Source organism: Miniopterus natalensis, chromosome 18 (assembly GCF_054644295.1).
Source record: "Miniopterus natalensis isolate mMinNat1 chromosome 18, mMinNat1.hap1, whole genome shotgun sequence".
Taxonomy (NCBI): Eukaryota; Metazoa; Chordata; class Mammalia; order Chiroptera; family Miniopteridae; genus Miniopterus; species Miniopterus natalensis.
The window spans coordinates 33,630,051-33,651,928 of record NC_142098.1 but is presented as its reverse complement, the minus strand read 5'-3'; the positions used below and the strand labels follow the sequence as shown (position 1 = coordinate 33,651,928).

Genomic DNA, 21,878 nt, shown 5'->3' with positions numbered 1-21,878 from the left:
AAATGGGAAAAGAGAGCAACTCACACAACCAGGAGACGGAGTGATTACCAGTTCACCTGCCCACTGTAGCTCATTAAGTATTTCTAGGGTATTCACAATTATTCAGCAACTCTTTTCTCAGTGACCACGGCGTTTGGGCAGGGGTCTGTCTAGCCAGCAGAAATGTTTCTAGGGCCCACCCTATGGCAAGCACTGTGCCGTAACAGACACATGAAGGTGAATGTGACACGAAGTTATCTTCACGGGAGGCAAGGGCCACATCAATGTCGTTTTTACAGTGTGACGAGTGCTGTGACAGAAACGTGTTTGGGAACGCAGGGGGGACAGGGTAAGGTCTGTCCAGAGAGGAGCTGCCTGTGGCAAAAGAGGTAAGAAGGAGGGAGAGGGTGCAACTTTGGTTGTATCTCTAATATTTTTTTTCTTTAAAGAGGAGAGAGCAGAAGCAAATATGGCAAAATGTTAACATCTGTTAAATCTGGTGGTAGGCACATGGGCGTCTGTTATATTACTTGTTGTACTTCTCAGGGTGGGGAGGAAGGGAGAAGGCCCACTCAACCCGGCTCAGCCTCTGCCCCTGAAGTGCGACGAGAGAGCTGGAGGTGTGTGCGCGCACGCAGGCACACACAAGCACACTCCATCTTCCCTCACCAAGGCTACCTTTCAGCTGCCGAGGAACACGGGACATCATCTGAGTGACCTCAAGCCACAAGGCATAGGGACCTTCGGCTTCTGCTGAATGTCCTGGAAACAAATGGGCGAGGGGTGGCGGGGGTGGAGTGGGGGGCTCAGGCCTGGGCCTGTGTTGCATGGAGGCCCTGCTACACATCCAGCACAGTGGTCCTTAATAGCAAAAGCCACACACTGGGACCCACCCCCCTTTTCTCATACACTGGCTGAGAAGAAACTGGTAGATTCTGGCAACTCCACCAAGGCTACCAGTGCACCTACGCACGTATCCTTTGACCTGGTCACTCCACTTTTAGGAATTTACCCAGCTATGTACTTGGACACACGTGCAACGAGAGTATAGGTTATTCACTGCAGAATGGACTATAATAGCCGTCGGCAGGAGCCAACCCAAATGCCTCTCAACGGGTTGGGGGAAGACTCTCAGGCATCCCTATGATGGAATATTATGCAGTCAGGAGAAATGAAAAAGCACTTTGTGGCCTGAATTATTGCTCAGCTGGTTTTCTAAGGACCACAGGTCTATCCTCACCTCACACCCCACGTCCAGAGCGCTTCCCATTTGGCCTTTGGGGATCAGGTGACAACTGGTGCTTGGGGAAGATACTGCATGGGTTTGAGGCCTGTGTCACTTGTTGATCTATACACTAAAACCCTCAGCAGTACCTCTCAAGGGGGTCCCTGCCTGCCCTGCCTCCATCCTTCCATCTTCTGATTTCCCCTTGGGACATTACTCCTCACACACCTACAGCCTAGGTGCGGCTCGTGGTTTTGCTCTTAGATGGGCACCTGACCCCCAGCCAGGTCAATAAGACTCAATTCTGGAGTTTCTTTTCCTGGGAAGGGCAAACTCTCTTTTTGCTGGATTGGCAGCCGGAAGGATGTTGCTTAGCGCTACCAGCAAATAAAGCAACGTACAGGAAAGTGGAACAGATTTAGCTAGGCCTGAACTTGTCCTTTATGAGAGCCAATATATACAACTCTCTGTCTTTTTGCCTTTTTGTCTTAGCCAGATGGAGGCAGGTTTTCTGTCGCTTGCAACCAAAAGATACCTGGAAAATACAAATCCCTGATGGCTTCCTTATCAAAACTAGGGCGCTATGCCCCTTTCCAGTTGAGAATCATTCTCTTAGGTGTGGGAGTGTGTGGACAGAGCTCCCCTACTGACCCACCAACACGAAACACAGGAGGCAGCCCACCTCAGCCAGCTGCCTGCACACTGCTTGCCTAGATACTGGAAATCACTTTTGGGATTTACTGTGTGTAGGGGGGTGGGGTGGGGAAGTGCGTACCTGTAGCAGACACTGTCAGTGCAGGGGTTGTGGGCTCGGACAATGATGAAGACGTGCTGAAAGTGTGAGCGGATGTTCTTGGGGGTGAAAGGCAGTGCCCCCGGCTCTTGGAAGATGATCGTCACAATGTCGTTTCCTATGTGCCTCTTCCGTAGAAGCTGGTAAATGGGAAACAGGATGGGAGAGGAAAGTGTCATAGGTCAGGTTGGCTCAAGGGTCCTGCCTGGACCATCACAGCAGTCGCCTCACTGTCTCTCTATTCCCACCCTGCCCCACAGTCTGACACCTGGGTCAATCACATCCCTCCCTGCTCAGAGACCTCCTGTGGCTCCATCTCACTCAGAGTAAAGGACAAAGTCTCCACATGGACCAGGGAGCTCCACTCGATCTGACCCTGTCACCTCTCTGACCTCTCCGTCCACTCTCCCTGTTGCTCACTCTGCTCCAGCCATGCTGGCCTCTTGCCGCTCCTCAAACATGCCAGAAACGTTTCCTCCTCAAGGCTTCTGCACTGGCTGTTCCCTCTGCTTGGAACACTCTTCTTACATGCCGTAAGATTAACCTCATGAAATCACCCTTTCTGGCCTATAACATCTACAATGCCACTTGTACCAATAGGAAAAATATACACTTCCCAAACCACTGAAAGCCTGTAGGATTTCTATTCATTAGAAACTAGGAAGAGTTGCTCCTGGACCGAGTCTGCATGGTGTGTCTAGGAGAGGAGCCTCCTGGCAGCCGGAATTAGCTGCTGTCGCCCACCTGCACCTCACCTCTTCCTTCTGGCAGCCATGCCATCCCCTTTGGGAAAGCACTTCCCTGACCCCACTCCCTCTCTCTCTAGGGGAGGCATGTGCTTCAGGCTTGGCCAATCAGCGCAGTCCATCCCCACCCCAATGAGAGGCAGCGCTGAAATGTCTCTGGGACACCTGGAAGGCACAGCTCTTTCCCTTGTGGTGGCTATGGTAGGGGGATATGATATGAGTGCTGCGGGGGGCATCTTTCTCACTACTTGGGGGGACCTATAAATAAGGCCAAGAAAAGCAGAGGTGAGGAATGGAAAGGATTCCTAACACTGTTTAAGCCCTTGATCCAGCCATACCTAAAGCTAGCACTCTCCCGGCACTAGAGTTACATAGTGCAGCACATCCCACTTTTTGCTTATGACGGTTTGGTTTGCATTTCATTCATTTACAGTTAAAATAATGTTGACTAATTCACTCTTTTTTTCCCCCCCGCCACAGGATCCCTGGTGACTAAAGAGATCCCTGAGGAGAATTGGGGCAGAGGCCAGCAGGGTGGCCAAGGAACAGCTAAGAAAAAATTGCCATTAAATGGCACCTGACCCAAGTGCTGCCCAAGATGGATGGACGGCACCAGAGCAGCCAGTGCCGGGCAGCCAGCCAGCTAGCAGCCGTGGGGAGAGAGTGCCTTGGGGTGCAGCCGTGCACCAGCTGGAAATCATGTGGGGGCCCCACCCTGGACCCTACTGACCTGCTGCCTGTTGTTGGGGGTGTAAGGGAGCAGGGTGGAGACATGGAACATGATCTCATAGTCCTGGTACGTTGTGTAGAGGGAGTGGGTTCCCGTGGAGTCGGCTGAAACAGAAACACTAGTTAGCATCACGTTTCCAAAACCTCTGGGATTCTGCCATCTCCCACGTACCATCTGTGTCAGCTTTTAACTTGCTGTGTTTGTTCACTTAACTCCATTCTTTAAAATTAAATACATTTAGATAAAAAGGAAGCCTTACATTATACACCCACCAGACTGGTCACAGTGTAAAAGTCTGACAATACCAAAGGTTGGTGAGGAGGTGGAGCAATAGAACCCTTCACCTGGCTGGTTAGGTATGTAAAATGGTACAACCACCTGGGAAAACTTAGGAGAATCTATTGAATCTGAAGATAGGCTTAATGGGTGACCCAGTACTTCCTCTCCTAGGATCATAGTCTCTAGATGATCATACACATGTACCCTGGGATATGGGTACAAGTATCTTCAAATATCAGTCAAAAGAATGGATACACAAACTGCTATCTTCATACTGTGGGAAACACACAGCCATGAAAAGAAATGAGTCGCAGCCACCACGTGGCTGAATCCCACAAACATAACGCTGAATGAAAGACACCAGACACAAAGGCACACATGCTGTATGACTGCAGTCACATTACGTTCAAAAACAGGCAAAATATATTTTGCGGACGTGCACATATAGGTAGCAAAACTATGAAGATAAAAACAAAATGAGAATCATGGGAGTCAGGATATTGGTTACCTCTAATGCAAGGGGGGTTACGGCCAGGGAGATTACTGTGGCCATGTTTCAGGGGGGAAACTGAGGCACTGAGAGGGAGTGACTTGCCCAAGGTCACACTGCAATGACTGGCAGCAGCCGATGTTTAACGTGAGAGCTAATTCTCTATAAGGCACTGTGCTGGTCCTCTGGTCCTCACAGAAAGCCAGTGAGGGGTAAGGTTATGGCCGCCACTTAGTGGAGGACGCTGAGCCTTGGGAGCAGGCATCTGTCTGAGAAGGGGGATAGTAAGTCTCCTATTCCTTTTTTCTGAGTGTACTGCCCCTTCAGTGGTTCACCAAAAGAACTACAACACTAATGCTCACCCGTGCTGTGGGCTTCCAGTGTGCCAGGCAGTAGTAAGAGGCCTGTGCCCATCAGCACACTGTAAGTGACGTCACCCTGGGAGCTCTGGGAAGCTGAGAAGGCCCAGTGCCCAGCACAGAAGAAGGGCACAGTACGTTAGGTCCAACACTGTGCTCCTGAGGTAAGCGCAATTATTACGGTCACTTTACAGATGAGGAAACTGAGGCAGAGAGAGGCAAAGCCAAGACCACAATACCAGTAACTGGCACAATAAGATGCTTATTAAGGTGAAGATGATGACAGCTGTGGCACCTACTCAACTCCTGACTCATCTCTCTAAACTTGGTCTCCTCATCCCGACCTCCATTTCCAGATGAGGAAACTGAGGCTTGGCAAGGCAAGGCAAAGAACAAGTGAGCAAGCCAGGGCCCCATCTCAGGGCTTTTGGACTCAGCCTGAACAACTAACCCAATGACAGTCCACCCCCAAGGTCATCGGGCAAGTCTTCTCCCGAGGAGCCATAATGCCAGTTCACAATGTCACCCTCCACCCCCTGCAAACTACTTACCATGAAACACTGCAACCCTATACATCGGCGATTTTCAACCCTTCCATCTTATGACACACATAAACTAATTACTAAAATTCTGCAGCACACCAAAAAGTATATTACATTTTTTTGCCGATCTGACCAAAAAAATAGGTATAATTTTGATTCACTCACACCAGATGGCTGGTGTGTTGGCTGTTGTCATTTTTTTATTTGACAATCTCAGGGAAAAGAGGTCAGTGCCCCTGACTAATCAGTTCCAGAATTGCATGTGTTGAAAACTTGTGCTATGGCACACCGGTTGAAAATTGCTGCCATACATCATAAACAAATATATTTATGCATGTATAGGTACAGCGGATGCTCTGACATATACGTGGTACCTACCACCCATCTTAAGCAACAGACCACCAACAGCGTCCTAATGTATCATTTCCCAGCTACATCCACCCCCTCCCCGGGGAGGTAACCACTGTCCTGAACATCCTATCTATCATTGTCTTGTTTTTCTTCAGGTTTATTATGTAAGAACAAACCTCTAAACAATATATTATTGAGTGCGCTTTTAAAATGACTGTGTAAAAGGCATCATTCAGTACCCGCTCTTCTGAGCCCTGCTGGCCACACATCCATCCAGGACGATGCCTGCGGCCTCAGTTCGTCGTCATCACCGCACAGCATTTCGCTGTGTGAATACATCACGGTTCTGTCTGCGCACACTGGGCACGTCCTGGTGTCTGCGGTTATGAGCACGCAGGACACATCCTGGCACCAGGTGCATGAGTTCTCAGAGGCCATGCCTAGCAGTGCAGTTGCTGAGGCAGGGTCGGTGAATTTTCAGACTTAACCAGAATATGCCGTGCTTTTTTCCACAGTGGTGTACTACCTGCACTCCCACCAGCTCCCAGTGCCCAGTGCCCTCACATGAGTATCACCAGTTTGGACTTTTCGCCCGTCGGGGGCTCATCCATTCTGTGATCTAACTGGCTCCCCCACCAGGCCACTTACTCTTGACATCTAGCTGGGCGGCGTACTTGGTGAAGCCCTTCAGGCAGACCTTCTCACCGAGCAGGGCGAGGAACTCCTCGAAGGCAGGGCCGGCCTCCTCGTTGTTGTACATCTCCTCCTCCGAGCTCTGGCCTGCCCTGCAGTAGAGGATGCCCACTTTGTGTTTCTGGCAGAGCTGCAGAGGCGAGAGCGGCTTTATGGAGGCAGGATAGGCAGAGAGGTCAGAGGGAACGCAACAAAGGGGGCTTTCTCAGGCGCTGAATCCAGGAAGTTGCTGGAGTCACATAGGAATTTAGTGCCACAGCCAGAGGAAGGAAGAAGGAATGGGGACATGTCCCAGTTGTCCCTCTCCCTTCCTTTGATTCCACAGAGGCATGACAGGGTACCCATGCCTCCTATTCTTAATCTGTCTACAGAGGGCAATGCCATTCTCTCATGAAAGAGACTGTTGCCTGGGCCGATTCCCATAGTAGGTGGATTGGAGCTAAGACTCTACAAAAGGAAATTTGGAAGGGTGCAGGGTTCAGTAGGGTCAACACTGTTTCTTAGGGGGTGGGCCCACAATAACCATGTTAGTTTGATGTATCCCTGATCCCCTTGTCACTGGTGCCTGGACCATGGACAGACACCTGACCTAAGTGTGGGCCAGGTAGAGTCTCTTCTGGGCTAAGAATCAGCGAGATGGCCTTTGCAAGTGGCCATAATTCTAACAGCAACTCTGGGAGGTGAGGGATGGCCAGAGAAGCAAAAGGAGCCAGTGTGCAGAGGGAGGGAGGGAACACGAGTGTACATATGTACAAGTACCCCCACCCCAACCTGATGGCTCTTTCATCCCTACACTATTTTCCTCCTGGGACCCAGGCACACTCCTGCTCTTGGCAACCCAGAATTTGATAACAGATTCCTCTTTTTACTGAAACTACCTTAAGTTGGTTTCTGATCTTGGGGGGGTTGGGGGGGGTGACCAAGACAGGAAGAGGTACCCAGTGACCCCCGCCCTGGCCCAGGCTCACCCCTTGCTCGTCGAGCTTCAGCAGCTGCTCCGTCACCTTGGGAGTGTTGAGAGCCAGCCTCAGGCAGTGGATATTAAGCTCGGGAATGACATACTCCAGGGCATCCTTCAGGGGTAGGCCCCTCCCGGTCCCATGCTTGGTGGCTGTGGGTGTGGCATCCTCTAGGATGGAACCCCGCAGGGTGACAAGCTGTTCAAGGGAGAGAAGGGGCAGTTAGGAAGCTCTTGGGAGCCAGGAAAGGATTAGAACATACGAGGGTGTTCTGTTTTCAAAGTGACACATGATGGTCAGCAGCTTGGGCTCTAGGGTCAGAAAGCCCTGGGTCTGGACCAGGAGTTGAACTTGTTGGCTCTTGGCTGTGTGATCTTGACCAAGTGACTTCCTATCTCTGAGTCTCGAGTGTCTTGTGTGAAATGGGTACAGTGACAGCATCATAACCCCCAAATCTGGGAGGACTAAATGACAGAGCATGGGACATAACTGCGTTTGTCTGAACGAACACTGAGCACCGCCTAAGTGCCAGCCCCGCTCTGGGTACAGTGGGCACAACAAAGACGCTTACCTCACGGAGCTGACATTCCAGTGGGGGATGGATTATGCCAGGGAGTAAGAAGTATAAGGAATAAAACAGAAACATAACAAATAAAACAGGCTCCACGAGGTGGGTATTCAAATGGACACGCTCACTGTCATTACAATATTACATGTAAACGTATTACCATAAGCCCTTATGCACAACACCTGCCTGCCCCGGACATCAGTGCCAGCTTGGGTCTTGAACTGTGGCACTCATTTTCAACCTGGTTTCTCGACAAAATCACAACCAGTCGCCCTGGTGCAGTGGTCTGTGTGGGACCCAGGCATGTATGTATGCATGCATGCATATATACTTATATATGTGTACACACACACACACAGACCCACAATTTTTAATTCTACTCAGGGGATTCTGACATGTAGCCAGGGTTGAAAACCTTTAGTCAAGCCAATCACAGTCATCTCATTCCGCTCCCCCAGATGTTGCTTTCCAAGTTTTCCCTGTAGCTGGCCATGTGACTAGTTCCAGGCAAGGAGATGTGAAAGGGAATTCAGCTTGGGGAGAACTCCTGGGGCAGATTCATCCCTTGTAAGAGGAAATTCCCTTTCACCTGACCATTTCTTCTTGTTAAGGACATTGGTCTGATGATATGATGTTTGAAGGTGTGGCTGCCACCTCGTGATCACGAGGAAGGAGACAACAACAAAAAATTACAGAGAAGTCAATCCTTGCAGACAACTTATTCCAGACTTGTTAGATAATACAATAACCCCTTATTTGTTTTAGCAATGGTTAATCAGGTTTTCTATTACTTTGCAGACAAAGTAAATTCTAACTGATATACTTAATAACAAGTCACATTTATGAAGGTTTAGTTTACTGCACTGTATTTCAGGTATGATGGTAGTTACCTAATTATATGATAGGTCCATACATAGGTCCAGAGGTTGACATTTATTATCTCCATTTACAGATAAGGTTTTGGGTTCAATTCGGTCAGGGCACAGGCCTAGGTTGCGGGTTTGATCCACATATGGGAGGCAACTGATGGATGTCTCTCTCCTTCCCCCCTTCCTTTCTCTCTAAAATAAAAACATATCCTCAGGTGAGGATTTAAAAAAAACCAAAAACAACTTAAAAAATAAAATAAAATGGAAGCTCCAAGAAGTTAGGCGCCTTATCTAAAGTCACCACAGCTTAGTGGCTGAACCAGGATTCCAACCCAGGCCTGACTTGTAAGCTCATGATTTTTTTCCTTTGCATAATCCACAATACATATAACCAGAGCTAAAGTATTATCACGGAGTGAACACCTAGGTAACTATTACCCAGGTTAAAAAAACGCAACATTCCCAGCTCCCAGAAACCTTTCTGTGCCCCTTCTCTCCTCCCCCAAGGCAACCTTGTCCTGATTTCTAACCCTGTAACTTACTGCTGCCTGTTTTTGAGCTTCCTGCAGTTTGGATTTTTTAATATCCGGCTCCTGTCTGTGAATGCTATGGTTATGAGATTTGATCATGTTGCTGCAAGAGGCTGACATTTTTACCACGATGGGTTTAATCCACCCTATTGTTGAGCAGGGAAACTGCTTCCAGTGTTCGAGAACTGTGAAGGTGCTGTCAGGACATTCACAGAAGCACCTCTTAGCGCACATGAACACATTTTCTTTTGGGTTTATACCTAGGACAGAAACAGTTTCCCAAGTGGTTGTACCAATTTCCACCCGCCCACTCTGCCTGAGAACTCCTATTGCTTTGTATCCTAATACTAGCTCAGGCTTCTATCCACAATGTGCTGCTGGCCACCAGCTGATGTGAGGCCTGGAGCTGGGCACAGAAGCTCCAGGACCACACCAAGATGGCACAGCAGGGTCTGCAGCAGTACAAGGAAAAATCCCTCCCCTGAGGGACTGTTACAAGCACCTGAACAAAATACACTTGGGGCTATGGTTTAAAGACTGAGGAGGATCAGTGCTAACTGGAAAAGCATGCTCACCCTAAGTCAACAGATGCACAAACAGCATGTCATGACATCACTTCTAAACATACAGCCCACCCTTGCCAAACCGGACCTGGGCAGGAGGCGTACGTGGAAGGAATGGAATGACCTCATGCTTGGGAGTTCCCAGTTCTGCTGTTGGTAGTTAATAAACAAACAAATCTCTTATCGTAGGCAGGGGAGTCTTGAAATAGATCATGAAAAACAATGATGTCTTATGCTCCGCCCTGCCAATCTAGGTGGCCTTGGGACTATGGGTTTCAATTAATGTACCAACAGGATCGGTGAGTTTGTATCCTGCTGACCCTGCTCTGAAGCGCCCTCTGCTGGAGCCAAGGGACAGCGTGGACCAGAAATCCTCATGTTCTCTTCCACACTGGAGACAGGTGGCCTATGGTCACATTTTGGCTCTGACGACTTGACCAAAAGCCATTACTTGAAAACCTCCAGGAGCTTTTCCTTCTCTGCTGGGGGCAATCAGTAGGGCACTGCTACAAGTGGCCACCTCTACTCTCCAGCTGGCCCTGTCCACCATCATGTACTGTGACAGCAGCCTCCTTCGGTCTCCCTCCTTCTGTCCTGCTGCCCCCTCCCTCCCAAGTCCCTTCTTTCCGCAGCAGCCTGAATCAGATCATGTCTCTGCTCTACACTGAGCCTGCTAACGACCTCCCATCACTCTCAGAATAAATCCGCCTGCAAGGCCCTAGTATCTCACTGAGGGGAATTTATCAGTTGAGCCACAAAAGGGCCTCAGGGCCACGTGAGCAAGGAGGTTCCTGTTTACACAGGTGGTCGCCCACTGGCACACCTCTCTCGGCTGGGTGGTGGGTGCACCTTCCTTTAAGAACTTCTCCTGGGAGGCACTTGGGAGTCAGTTGGCCTGGGTTTGAATTCTGGCTCTACCCCTTCTCCAGCTGTGTCACCCTGGGTCACCTTCCTTATCTATAAAATAAAGATAATAGTGCCTGCCTCACAGGGTTATCAGGATTCAATATGATAATCCACCGTATCTGGCATATGGTGAGCATTTAATACATGTTAGCCACTATTACATGTGTAAAATGTACTTGCACAAAGCCATATATGCAGTTAAGAATTAAAACATTTTTTAACCTTAAAAAGAAAGCTACAGTATCCTTTCCCCCTACTTAACAATATGCTTTGGGATTGTTCACACACACACATACACACACAATCACAGGTAGCAACTGAACACAAATGAGGTCCCAATCAATATACTATTACACTTCATATGAGATTTTCCCTTTTCTATTTTGCACACATAGGTACTGTTTAAATTCTTAACAGTGAGTGACTGCTACTTTTTGAACGAAGAAAAAAATAAAAATCCAAACCTCTAACCTTAACAAAACTAAGGACTGTTAAAAACTCATGTATGGGGGGCTAAATGGAACCCACTGGGCTTGGAGGGCCTGGCAGTCCCTGGCTGACTGGGGCTCCGTGTCATGGAACAGACAGTGCCAGTAAAGGGCTGAGGATAGGGCAGTCCTGATCTAGGCTTGTCCCTTCCAGGCTCAGGGGTGGGACCAAGGGCTGACATTTAGGCCTGTGGTGCCAAAGCCCAGCTCCACGTCTGTCTCTGCCCCCGTGGGAAGTTTGGTGCTGCCAACACTCACATCCCATCTGCCAGGAGATGTAGGCCTGCTCGGCTGGCTGCTTGGCGGCCGGCGGCATTGGCCATATGGGGCAGGCCAGCCGGCTGGCTTGGAAAACAGCCTGGGCCCCTCACTCTGGACCCCATGCCCTGGTTTACAAGCTGGTTACGTGTGTGTGAACCGAACAGGACTCTGTGCATGAACTCAACCCTTGCTCCCCAGCGTGGCCCTCTGACCTCATGGGAGAGAGTGATGGCCATGACAGCAGCGTCATCGTATCTACCACTTAGAGCTCACTGCCCTGCAGCCCTGTGCTTTCACCTGTGCCCTTCCCACCTCTTCAGAAAACAGAGGACAGCACAGAGCCTATTTTACAGATGAGCATACTGAGGAGCCCAGAACTAAAGCCCAAGGTCACACGACTAGTAAGTGGTGGAGCCAAGCCAAACCCAAGGCTGTCTGTTCCCAGAATCAGAATTCACACTTGATCGGAGAGCAGTGGTGAAGAGCATGGGCTCCGGACCTGGGCAGCTTGGGTCCATGTGCAGCTCTGCCACAGGGAGACCCTGACAAGTGAATCTCTCTCTGGGACCCACATCATGGGACTGTGGTGAGAATGTGAAGGGTCAGTGTATAAGAAACATGACAATGCCTGGCAGGAGTACATGCTAAAAGTATATTGGTACTCCGCTGGGGCTATTCAGTCCTCAGCTCTGCCTTCACGACACAAAGGGCTTTGGGAAGGGGCTAGGCACACCTGGTCACTGCCTCTGCCTCTCCCTCCAATTCCAGATGATGGAGTCCTCAGGCCTGAGCGCCCAAGAGGGCAGCTCTGCAAGGACTTGGCCCAGGGCTGGGTCTGTGTATGGCCTGTGCACGTGAGGATGGAGAAAGGGCTGCTTGTGGTTGTGAACCTCACGATGGGCCAAAATTCACAGGGCTGACTGGGATGGGACCAGGGGACAGTGGACTGAGACCTCTCCTGACTGCTGACTTCACTGGCCTCTCCCCCAGTGCCAGGCCCAGCACCACCCACTTTATATGTGCAATCTCACTAAGCCCACACGAGTTCTGTGAAACTGGAATTCCCAAGAGGGCAACAGGCAGAGAGAAGAATCTACATGCCCAAGGTTTCACAGCTGCTCAACGGCCAAGCCAGGGCCCAAAGCGCGCCTCCCTCACACTTCTTATCTCTCTTCCTTGCTTTACTTCCCGCCTTGCCATCACGTACCGTGCTGTATAATTTACTAATAAGGTACCTGTGTATTGTCTGCCTCCCCCACAGGAATGCAGTCCCACGAGCATTTCTGCTGTTTTAGTCACTGCTTCCTGTCCCCTCAGCGCCCAGCACAGGGCTGGCAGAGGGTGATACTGAGTGAATCCCTATGGGGTGGGTAGAGCCCCAACCTGTGGCCCTGAGCCTTGGGCCCCACCTGGGGCGGACTGGAGGCTAGTTTTGTGGATGTAGAGGGTGGGAAGGGGACGGAAGCAGGCATAAGCCAGAAACGGTGGCACCAAGCCAGTTTCAAACTTACTGAAAAGGAGCCACAGCAAAAATAATGCACCCTGACCCAGCATCTCTGCACCAGTCTCATGACTCTCAGAACATGCAACGCAGTCTGGCATTTAAAAAATTCATTTTAAATATTCTATTTTCATTAACTAAATATAGGCACTAAGCTGAGTTTGCAACTTGTGAATGAATGGGTCTGACATGAGTTTAAGCTGTTAGTGAAATCCCAGAGGCAGCTGACCTGTGGCTGGAGCGCAGGCTGACACTTCACCCTGCTATTTACTGGAGGGTGCTTTGGGCAAGTCCCTTAACCTTTCTATACCTGTTTCCTCATCTGTAAATGGGTAACAGTGCCTTCACTGTAGGACTGTCATGACATCTAAGTGACTGAACATACATAAAAGGGTACAGAGAATGCCCAACACAGTGCTAAGCAGGTTTCCAATATAATAGCAATTGTAATAAATATTATTAGTATTTGACTGTCATTGTCACCTCACCGAGCAGTTCTCCATATGTCATGCAATGGTCTGATACAGTGTGAGCTGTCACCTCACATTCTGCCCTGGTGCTCATTTGGCCAGAAAGGAGAGGAGAGGGAGGAGGGTGCTGGGGAGAAAGAGGGGTCAGTGACCACCTGCGATCTGGAGCATGAGATTTTGGGGCTGCCTCCCCTCAGCTGCCACAAAGCTTCTGTGTCATCACATCTCCCCTCAGCGGGAAGGTCATCATGAGGGCTGGGTCCTCTGTGCAACATCTGCTAATCTGGATGAGGTCCAGGCTTGGCTGGCCCCACACACCATGTCTGGGTAAAGGCCAGGCCCAAGGGGCTATGTAGGGCTGAGGGAGACCCAGTTTGAAGGATGTTCCCAGCTGATAACTGTCCCCTTTCTGGAAAGTTTTTTTTTGAAATTTCCATCGTTTTTTACTCGCCTAGCTCCCCTCTTTTTGTCAAGGAACCACCTGGCCGCCTCCTCCAGGCGGCTCTGATGGAACTGCCAATCACAGTGTCCTGCCCTTGCCCTTGGATCCTGGGCGGAATGCATTATCTTAGATCTGGCCAGTTTCCTCTATCATCCCTGATGACAATGGCTGGCTCAGGCCATGGACTTGTGATCCAAGCAGAGCCAATCAGAGTCCTTTTCAGAGATTCAGCAGATAAGAGTGTCTTCCCTGTGGATAGGAAGGCATAGGATGTAGAAGAATTGAGCGGTCAGTCTCCATTTTCCCATGACATGAAGACACTTTGTTGGAGGCAAAAGAGAATGAACGTGACAATGCAAAAAGAAGCTGAGCAGAATGGAGAGATGAGGAGGCGGAGTTCTCCGGTGACATTATTGGAGTGCCTGAGGCCAGCCATGCCAGAAGCTAGCCCTACCCCTGGATTTGCAGATACATGAACCAATGAGTTCTCTTTCTGGCTTAAAAAGTTAGAAGTAATTTCTGTTACTTAAAACTTAAGAATCTAATCAAGCAGGGAGCCCCCAATAGGCCTTGTTCCCTAGGCACAGCTGAACTGTAATCCAGAGGAAGACCTGTGACAGAGCCAAGACTGTGGGATTCTCTCTTCAGGGTGAAGAGATGCGCTGGGAGTGTTTTGAGCCATGAGCACCAACAGCGGTGCGTTGGACTGAGAGACCTCCCAATTCCTGCCCTTCCCAGGCATGTTGCCTTAAATCTTTCCACTACGCAGGACACTTCATGGTCCTGAAAGAATCTCCTACACATCTCCCTTTATTTCTTATGCTAACCAGAGTTAACCTCTTCTTGCAAACAGAATCCAGGGCTCTGCAGTGACACACACCAGATTCTAATTCTGGCCTGGCCACTCATTCACTGATCTCAGACATGATTAATTTCTCTGAGTCTTAGTTTTCTCTTCTGTAAGATGAGGAGACTGAGAGGCTCGTGTTTGTGAGGTTATTAGGAGGATTATATGAGATGACGCAGGTGAAGCACGTGCCCAGAGAACCTGGCACAGAGGAAGGGTGCACAGATGTGAGCAGCTATTATTTACGTAATAGTAACGCAGTGATGGGACCTACCTCGCGGGTCCGGAAGATGATCCTGTACTGGTACTGAGGCCCATGGTCCTTGTGGTCCTCCAGCTTCTCCCGCTTGATGCTCACGGCCACTGGCCCTAACTTTTCATCCACGCCGAAGTAATTGGCATGTTCTGCGAGAAAAGTAGGAGAGTTCAGTCAGCTCTCTGGTGATGTTCCACCGCAGGCCTGCTGAGGGGACAGCTGGTTGGGGCAGGCTCTCAGGCCCAGTCATGACCACACTCAATGGAGAGACCATATGAGGTGAAAGCCCACCTTACTACACCATGTCTGCCAAGTAGCACACCTTTTCTCAGCCTCAGTGCTCTCTGAGAAACGGGGGCCCTAACATTACCCACAATTCATAGAGCTCACGGGAGGGTGAAATGAAGCTACAAAAATAAACTGCTCAGTGAGGTACATGGCACGTAATAAACCCAGCGTCATTGTGACTATCCTGTGTTTGCAAATGTTCATCAGGGTAGCTGCCAATTACCTCTCATGAAGTGCCCAAGACTCTAGAATTGGTTAAGATTCTAGCTAGAGAGCCTCCTGGCCAGCTGAAATCCTGACTCTGGTGATGTTAGATGTGTGGCCCAAGTGACTCGAGAGCCTTCTCATCAGTAAAATGGAATCAGTAACGATGGGTCCACTTCTCAGTACGATTGTGAGAATTAAACAAGTTAAAAAGTACTAAACACTTAGCACAGAGCCAGGCACACGGCGGCAAGTGAGCAGTGTTAGGTATTACCACCCCGAGGGCATGATGTTTGTCACAGAAAAGGGACCATGATTCAAGTCCTTAAGCATCACCTTTATCTGATCACATTTCTAGAGACCTAGGAAACTTAACCACTACTTTTTTCCCCTTGGGCTGATAGAGCTGTTAATGAGTCGTGGAGGAAGTCTCTTGCCCTCTCCTGGAAATGACAGCTGCCTCCCCCTTTTTCTAAAACATGTTGCTGTTTTATAACCCTTCCAGGCAAACAGTTCTTCCTGATGTACAACCCAAGTATCTCCTGTCTGTGGTGGATACCCACCAGGAGCCTGACTTAAGTCTAAGTCAGCATCTACCCACTGCCAGGAAGCCCTCCCCACCCCCATGCTCTGTTGACCTGATGGTGCCTATTTTCCTGAGATGCTCTTGACGAGTCAAAGGCTTATCTAAGGCTCAAATAATGTGTGCTAATTAATGACCAAATCAGAACAGCACCTGCAATGGGTTAAATAATTTCCCCAGCTGGTCAGAGAGAACGAACTAAATACTATACTCCACAAATACCAGTTCATTCCTGAAGTGTTTGCTGGGTTTGATTTTTGTAATTCAATGCATACCCAGTACCTCCCAGTCCTAGCAAATACTGACCAATGACTAATTAATTATGAGCTTCCAGGATTACAAAGAAATACTTTTTTAAAGGAAATTGCTTTTTAAAAAAGTCCCATGATGAGTACTTACTACCAGCCCAATGAAGAGCTATGTGTTTGAACGTACAACCTTATCTCATCCTCACCACAGTCCTTTCATGTACATATTTCTATGTGTGAGTTGAAAAGAATGTGTTCTCGGTTAGGTACAAAATTAGTATGTACATGTACCACGTGTACAAAATTAATATGTACTAATATAAAAATCCAGTTTTGATGGGTTAAAATCCACTCCCGCCTATTGTTTTGGCTCCTAGACCTGTCAACTTCAATGAGAGGTCCTATCAGCTTCTCCCACCGGTTGTAGATTTGTTCACTTCTCCCTGTAACCACATTGGTTTTGATTCACACACCCCTAAACCAGGATGCCAAGTACAAATGTTCACAACTATGGAGTTTCTTGGTGAATTTTTAAATATCAGCATGAAATGGCCTTTTCAGATCCTCCTAAAAGAGCTTTTTGCCTTGAAATCCATTTTGTGTGATATCGATGCTGCCTTACCTGCTTTCTCTTGGTTATCAACTGTTGGGAACTTCTTTTTTCATCCCTTTATTTTCTATTTCTGTGTCATTTTGTTTTGGGCATGCGATACTACTACAATCATGTCCATTCCTCACAGAGTCCAGGGGGAGAAGTGTGTCACGTAGCTAATAAGCTATGGAATGAATACCCCAAACCCCGGGCTGCCTTGATTCCAGAGCTGGAGCTCCCAGAGACTGCACTCTGAGCCCTGTGGGATGACCGAATTGATATTTGTTATGTGTGACTAGGACACTGCTTTTGAAAAATGTTTAACTAGTTGCTGTGGAGTATTAGCTGCCTATCCATTCTTCCCTTCTTTTCAAGAAAATCTTCTAATCTTGGGGGAAGAAAAGAGGGGCTATGTCTAGCTAAAAAACTAAACTGTATTTCCCAGCCTGCCTTGAAGACTGGAGCAGACAATAAGCAGACACAGCTGGATAGGGCTTCTGAGAAAACTTTTTTAAAGGGGCAGACTTGAGAGGAGGTCTGCCTTCTTGCCCTTATCCTGTCCTCTTTTTCTCTGCCTGGAAACGCAGATGAAATAGCTGGAGCTCTAGCAGCCATCTTGGACCAGGAGACGACCAGAGGGCTGGAGGCCATGCACTAAGGCTGGCATTCCACTGATGCTGAGGAGTAACAATACCAGCCCTGGGCTGCTGACCTCTGAACTTCTTCATGAAATAAACTTTTAGACTGTGTAAGCTTGTTACTGGTAGTTGTAAGCAATTCTGACTTGATAACAGCTGCTGGCATTTAAACATTAGAAGAATCCACATTTTAAAAAAAATCTGAATTTCAAGAGGATCTTGAAAAATAATCGGAAAAGCTGGCAATCCTGGGTTTGTCTGCATTTCCTGCATGGTAACGATGAGCTGGAGCTGAGCAGGAGCTGCCGTTTCCTCTCTCCCTGCTTGGTGTGCTTCCCTTCTGTGCGTGTCCTGCCCGGGTCTGTGGTCTCTGCACTATGCTATGCTGCCTCATGGGATTGCCCCACCAGCATCAGTGAACCTAATGATGTATGAAGCCTGTCTCTCTCTGGTGTTAACACCTTCAAAACATCAAAACTCCACCTTCAAAGGGGATCCAGGACCTGCCTGTTTCTTCCCCACCCCCATCTTAGATGTGTCCACCACCACCGCCTCCTTGGCTTTCAACTCCCAGGAGGCTATGGACGCCCAAGATCAGGGCCCTCGCCTGCTCAGAACCCTGCTGTAGCTCCATCTCAAGTGAGGGTCTTCACGATGGCCTACAAAGTCCCACATGATCTGCCCTGTCACCTCTCTGCCTCCGCTCCTTCTCTTCTCCCCCCTCACTCATCCCAGCCACAATGGCCTCCCTTCCTAGCTGGTGTTTCAGGACTACTGTACTTGCTATTCCTTGTGCTGGAAACACTCCCTAGTTTCCCCATGGCGACCTCTTTCGGCTCCATACTCAAATATAGGGTGGTACCTAGTAGAAGGTCCTCCCTGATCATTCCCTATCGAAGATTGCAACCTCCCACCCTCACACTTTATTTCTCTCTTCGCTGCTTTACTTTTCTCCATAGCACTTACTACCCTATATTTTATTTATTTAGTTTTATTGTTTGCCTTACACCCCTAAGAAATTAAGTGCTAGTAAGGCAAGGTTTTTATGTTTAACTGGCCAATACTGTATCCCCAGGCCAGAGAGTCTGACACACAGGTGAACAGGCACATGTTTGCTAAGTAAGTGCACATCTACTGTCTCACATAGCTCAAGGTTCTAGAGTGCCAGCCCTGTGTCCTGGGGCTCACTCACTGAACCCTCACAGCCCTGCTCTGACCTAGTTCCCCGCACACAGTGAGTGAATGAGCAGGGGAGCCTCAGGGACAGGCTGCGGCCTGCCCGCCTGTCCCAGTCACCTTTGCCCACGAAGTAGTCCTGGTAGTAGCGGGCGCCCAGGTCCACGTGCTCGATGCTGTACTGCCGCGGGCGACTCTGCGTCTTCTGCTGCTCCTTGGGCACCTCCAGCACCGAGATGCTGGCGTTGGTGCGGTAGCTGCTGAGGGTGGGCTCGGCCAGGCGGCACTCGCCCCCCGGGGAGCCGGCCGAGGCCCGGGAGAAGCTCACGTTGCGCTCCCACTCGCCGCCGATCTCGTTGCGGAAGTGCGGGCAGCTGAGCAGCAGGTCGTTGCTGTTGTCATCGCCCAGGTCCTGCTCCAGGTTCTCCTTGCAGTTCAAGTCCTCTGTGCTGGTGAAGGCCGGGTCCAGGCCCCCGAGGCCCTGGGCCCGCGACGCTGTGAGGGACTCCATGGCCGAGGCGGCCGAGGCCCCGGTGGTGGTGTTCCGCCGCTGGGCCGTGGACACCCTGTTGGCGGCCGCCTCGTGGAGGTCGAACAGCATGCTCTGCACGTCAAAGTGGGCGAAGCTCTTCTGGCAGACCCACGGCCTGCTGGCCTCCGGGGGGCTCCGCCCTTCCTCTGCCTCCCCTGGGGACCGGCCCGTGTCACCCTCCGGTTTACTGCTCCTCAGCTTCCGGAAGATGGATGAGTCTACTGTGTCTCCACTACCCAGGCCCCGCACAGGCTTCTTGCGGGCCCTCTCCTTCTCCTTCCCGGGCTGCAGTGGGAGAAGGTGGTCCCTGGCGGGCTGCTCGCTGCGGGCGTCTCCCTTGGCTCCGCTGATGCCCCCCGGGAGGAGCGGGCTGGAATCGGCCTGGAGCAGCTCGGTGAGGTTCTGGGAGCCCCGGGCCTCCGGCTGCTCGTTTCGGAACTCATTGAGAATGTCAAAGAAGCTTTGCTCAGGCATGCCCTGCACATCGATGGAGGACGTGCTCCCATATTCGCGGAAGAGGGGCAGGGCCCCCGTGAGCCGGCCCCCCCGAGGCTCCCCCATGTCCTCCACATCACACTCACTGAGGGTGATCTCACTGCTGCTGCGGTGCCGCAGGGGGAGGAAGGCCCTGCCTGGGGACCGGGGCCACCCATCCTGGAACTCCACATCTTTGGACCTTCTCCTGGAGAGTCGGTGGAAGGCTCTGGACCCTGTAGAAGCTGGGATGCTGGCAGAAGGCTGTCCGTTCTGTATGCCTCTCATGGAATGGGCCACCTTTGTGGTCTTCATACCATCTGTGTCCTGTGACGGGCTTGGGTTGTTCTGCTCTCTCAGGGCCTCCCTCTTGGGCGGCCAGTCAGCCACTCTTGCGCGAACGCCCATCTTGGGCATTGCAGGGGTGGTGGGACTGGGGCGGGTGGTGGCGGTAGCTGGGCTCTCACCAACAGGCTGGGGCATGCCGCCATTCTGGACCCAGAATCCCAAGGAAGCATAGTCCCCTGTATGTGGCCCGGGGAGGACATCGGCTCCCCTGGCCCCACAGCTGGCTGCCAGGTCCACACCATCACTGGGAATGGGCCGATAAGTGGTCATAGTCTACAGGCACTGGAATGCTGCTGGCCCCTGTAAGCTGTGGAGTAACTTTATGGGGTCCTCTGGCCCTCAGCCATTGTTCAGGGCTGCCAGTCCCAGGATGAAGGATGCTGGCTCCTGAAGCCTGACAGGAAGGTTGTGAGTCTGTGGAGTCCAATTCTCCACCATCGCTGTGGAAAACCGAGCCAGGACAACCTCAGCAGGCAGGTGTTGTCCTGGGGGGCTCCAGCTGGAGTGGCTCAGCAGGGCAGAGCAAATAGCAGATGGGGGTGAGGCTGCAGGGGTTCCATGCTGAAAATGGAGAAAAGGTAAAGGTGAGATGTGATGTCACTGCTTCCAGAGAGTGACTTTTTTTTTTGACAGCTTCACTCACTTAAGAAAACTTTTTATTACGGAAATTTCCAAACATACCCAAAAGCAGAGAGAAGACCATGAAGAGCCACCCCATGAGCTTCCATAATCATCTACTGTCTCCCCTTATCTGTGAGAGAGACACTTCAAGGCCACCAGTGGTTAAATGCTTGTGTCATTACATGCTTATATAAACAGATGAATTAAAGCCTGGTCGGAGTGGCTCAATTGGTTGAGCATTGTCCTATGCACCAAAATGTTGCTGGTTCAATTCCTGGTCAGGGCACATACCCAGGTTGCAGGTTCAATCCCCAGTTGGGGCACGTACAGAAGGCAGCCTCTCTCTCTCTCTCTCAGCATGTCCTTGGGTAAGGATTAAAAAAAAGGAGATGAATTAAAAAACAAAACAAAACAGGTTAATACCCGCATAGTTGCTTTTCTTACTTATAACCATCTTGGAGATGTTTCCTGATGTAGCAGCTGTAGCATAGTGGTTAGACCTACCGAGGTTCAAGTCCCACCCCAGCTCTGCCACTTAACTAGAGAGACCTAGGCAGGACACTTAGCCTCTCTTCATCTCAGTTTCCCCATCTGTAAATTGGAGATAATAATTGGGCTTAACTCCTAGGGATGTTATGCGTTAATAAGACATAAAGTGATATACAAGTATTAGCTGTATTATTTTTCCTTATGTAGTAATAAAAATAAATCTCAAGCAAATAAATGGAACCAAACTATGGCCTTGGAGTGAACCCTGGGTCCTCTGGGCTCAGAAGCCAGGTGGCCCACCTAAAGCCACTCCTTCCTGGTGGCCCAGAGCCAGGGCCATGGGGAGGTGCTCCCTCCAAGTCCCTGTGGGGTTGGGTGGGTTAGGCCAGGGTGTTGCTACCTCCCCCGAAGCACAAGTGAATTGAAAGCATCTTGTTCTAATTCTGGGTGCAGTCCCACTCATTTTGAATGAGACTCTGAAATGCAAAATTAAAAAAGGATGCTTCCTGAAGAATGGACACACGAGCCAGGCCCACCCAGGAGCTGCAGGAGCTGCAGCCATACTTGTGCAGTGGGGATGATGTGACAGCCGGGTGAGGGGCCTGAAAAACCAAATGAGGGCCTCTGATCGGGGAAGCCCTTCTGGGGACACTTCATCAAGGACACAACCACTGCCCCAGGCAGCCTGACATCCCAAGGGGTCTCACTGGCTCTAGTCAGCCCAGTGTTAAGCCATATGCACCGTGTGGCCATGCCATTTATTTCAATACTGAAACTCTTTGGTAGATGCCGCTGCCTGGAACCTCGAGTGTCCCCAGTCGTTGCAAGGGCAACCTTC

At 50.2% G+C, this 21,878-nt stretch overlaps 1 protein-coding gene across 1 annotated transcript in view; it reads right to left on the bottom strand.

Moving 5' to 3' along the window:
* The window catches only part of SIPA1L3 (signal induced proliferation associated 1 like 3), a 202,596-nt gene that overhangs the window by 46,378 nt on the left and 134,340 nt on the right, over window positions 1-21,878 (bottom strand). Inside the window, exons 8-13 of the mRNA XM_087826695.1 lie at window positions 18,697-20,491; window positions 14,866-14,996; window positions 7,156-7,344; window positions 6,143-6,317; window positions 3,474-3,577; window positions 1,980-2,137 (exon numbers count right to left, since the gene is read on the bottom strand). Coding sequence (XP_087682821.1) covers window positions 1,980-2,137; window positions 3,474-3,577; window positions 6,143-6,317; window positions 7,156-7,344; window positions 14,866-14,996; window positions 18,697-20,200 — 2,261 coding nt within the window. The 5' untranslated portion in view covers window positions 20,201-20,491. The remainder of the gene's footprint in view (window positions 1-1,979; window positions 2,138-3,473; window positions 3,578-6,142; window positions 6,318-7,155; window positions 7,345-14,865; window positions 14,997-18,696; window positions 20,492-21,878) is intronic.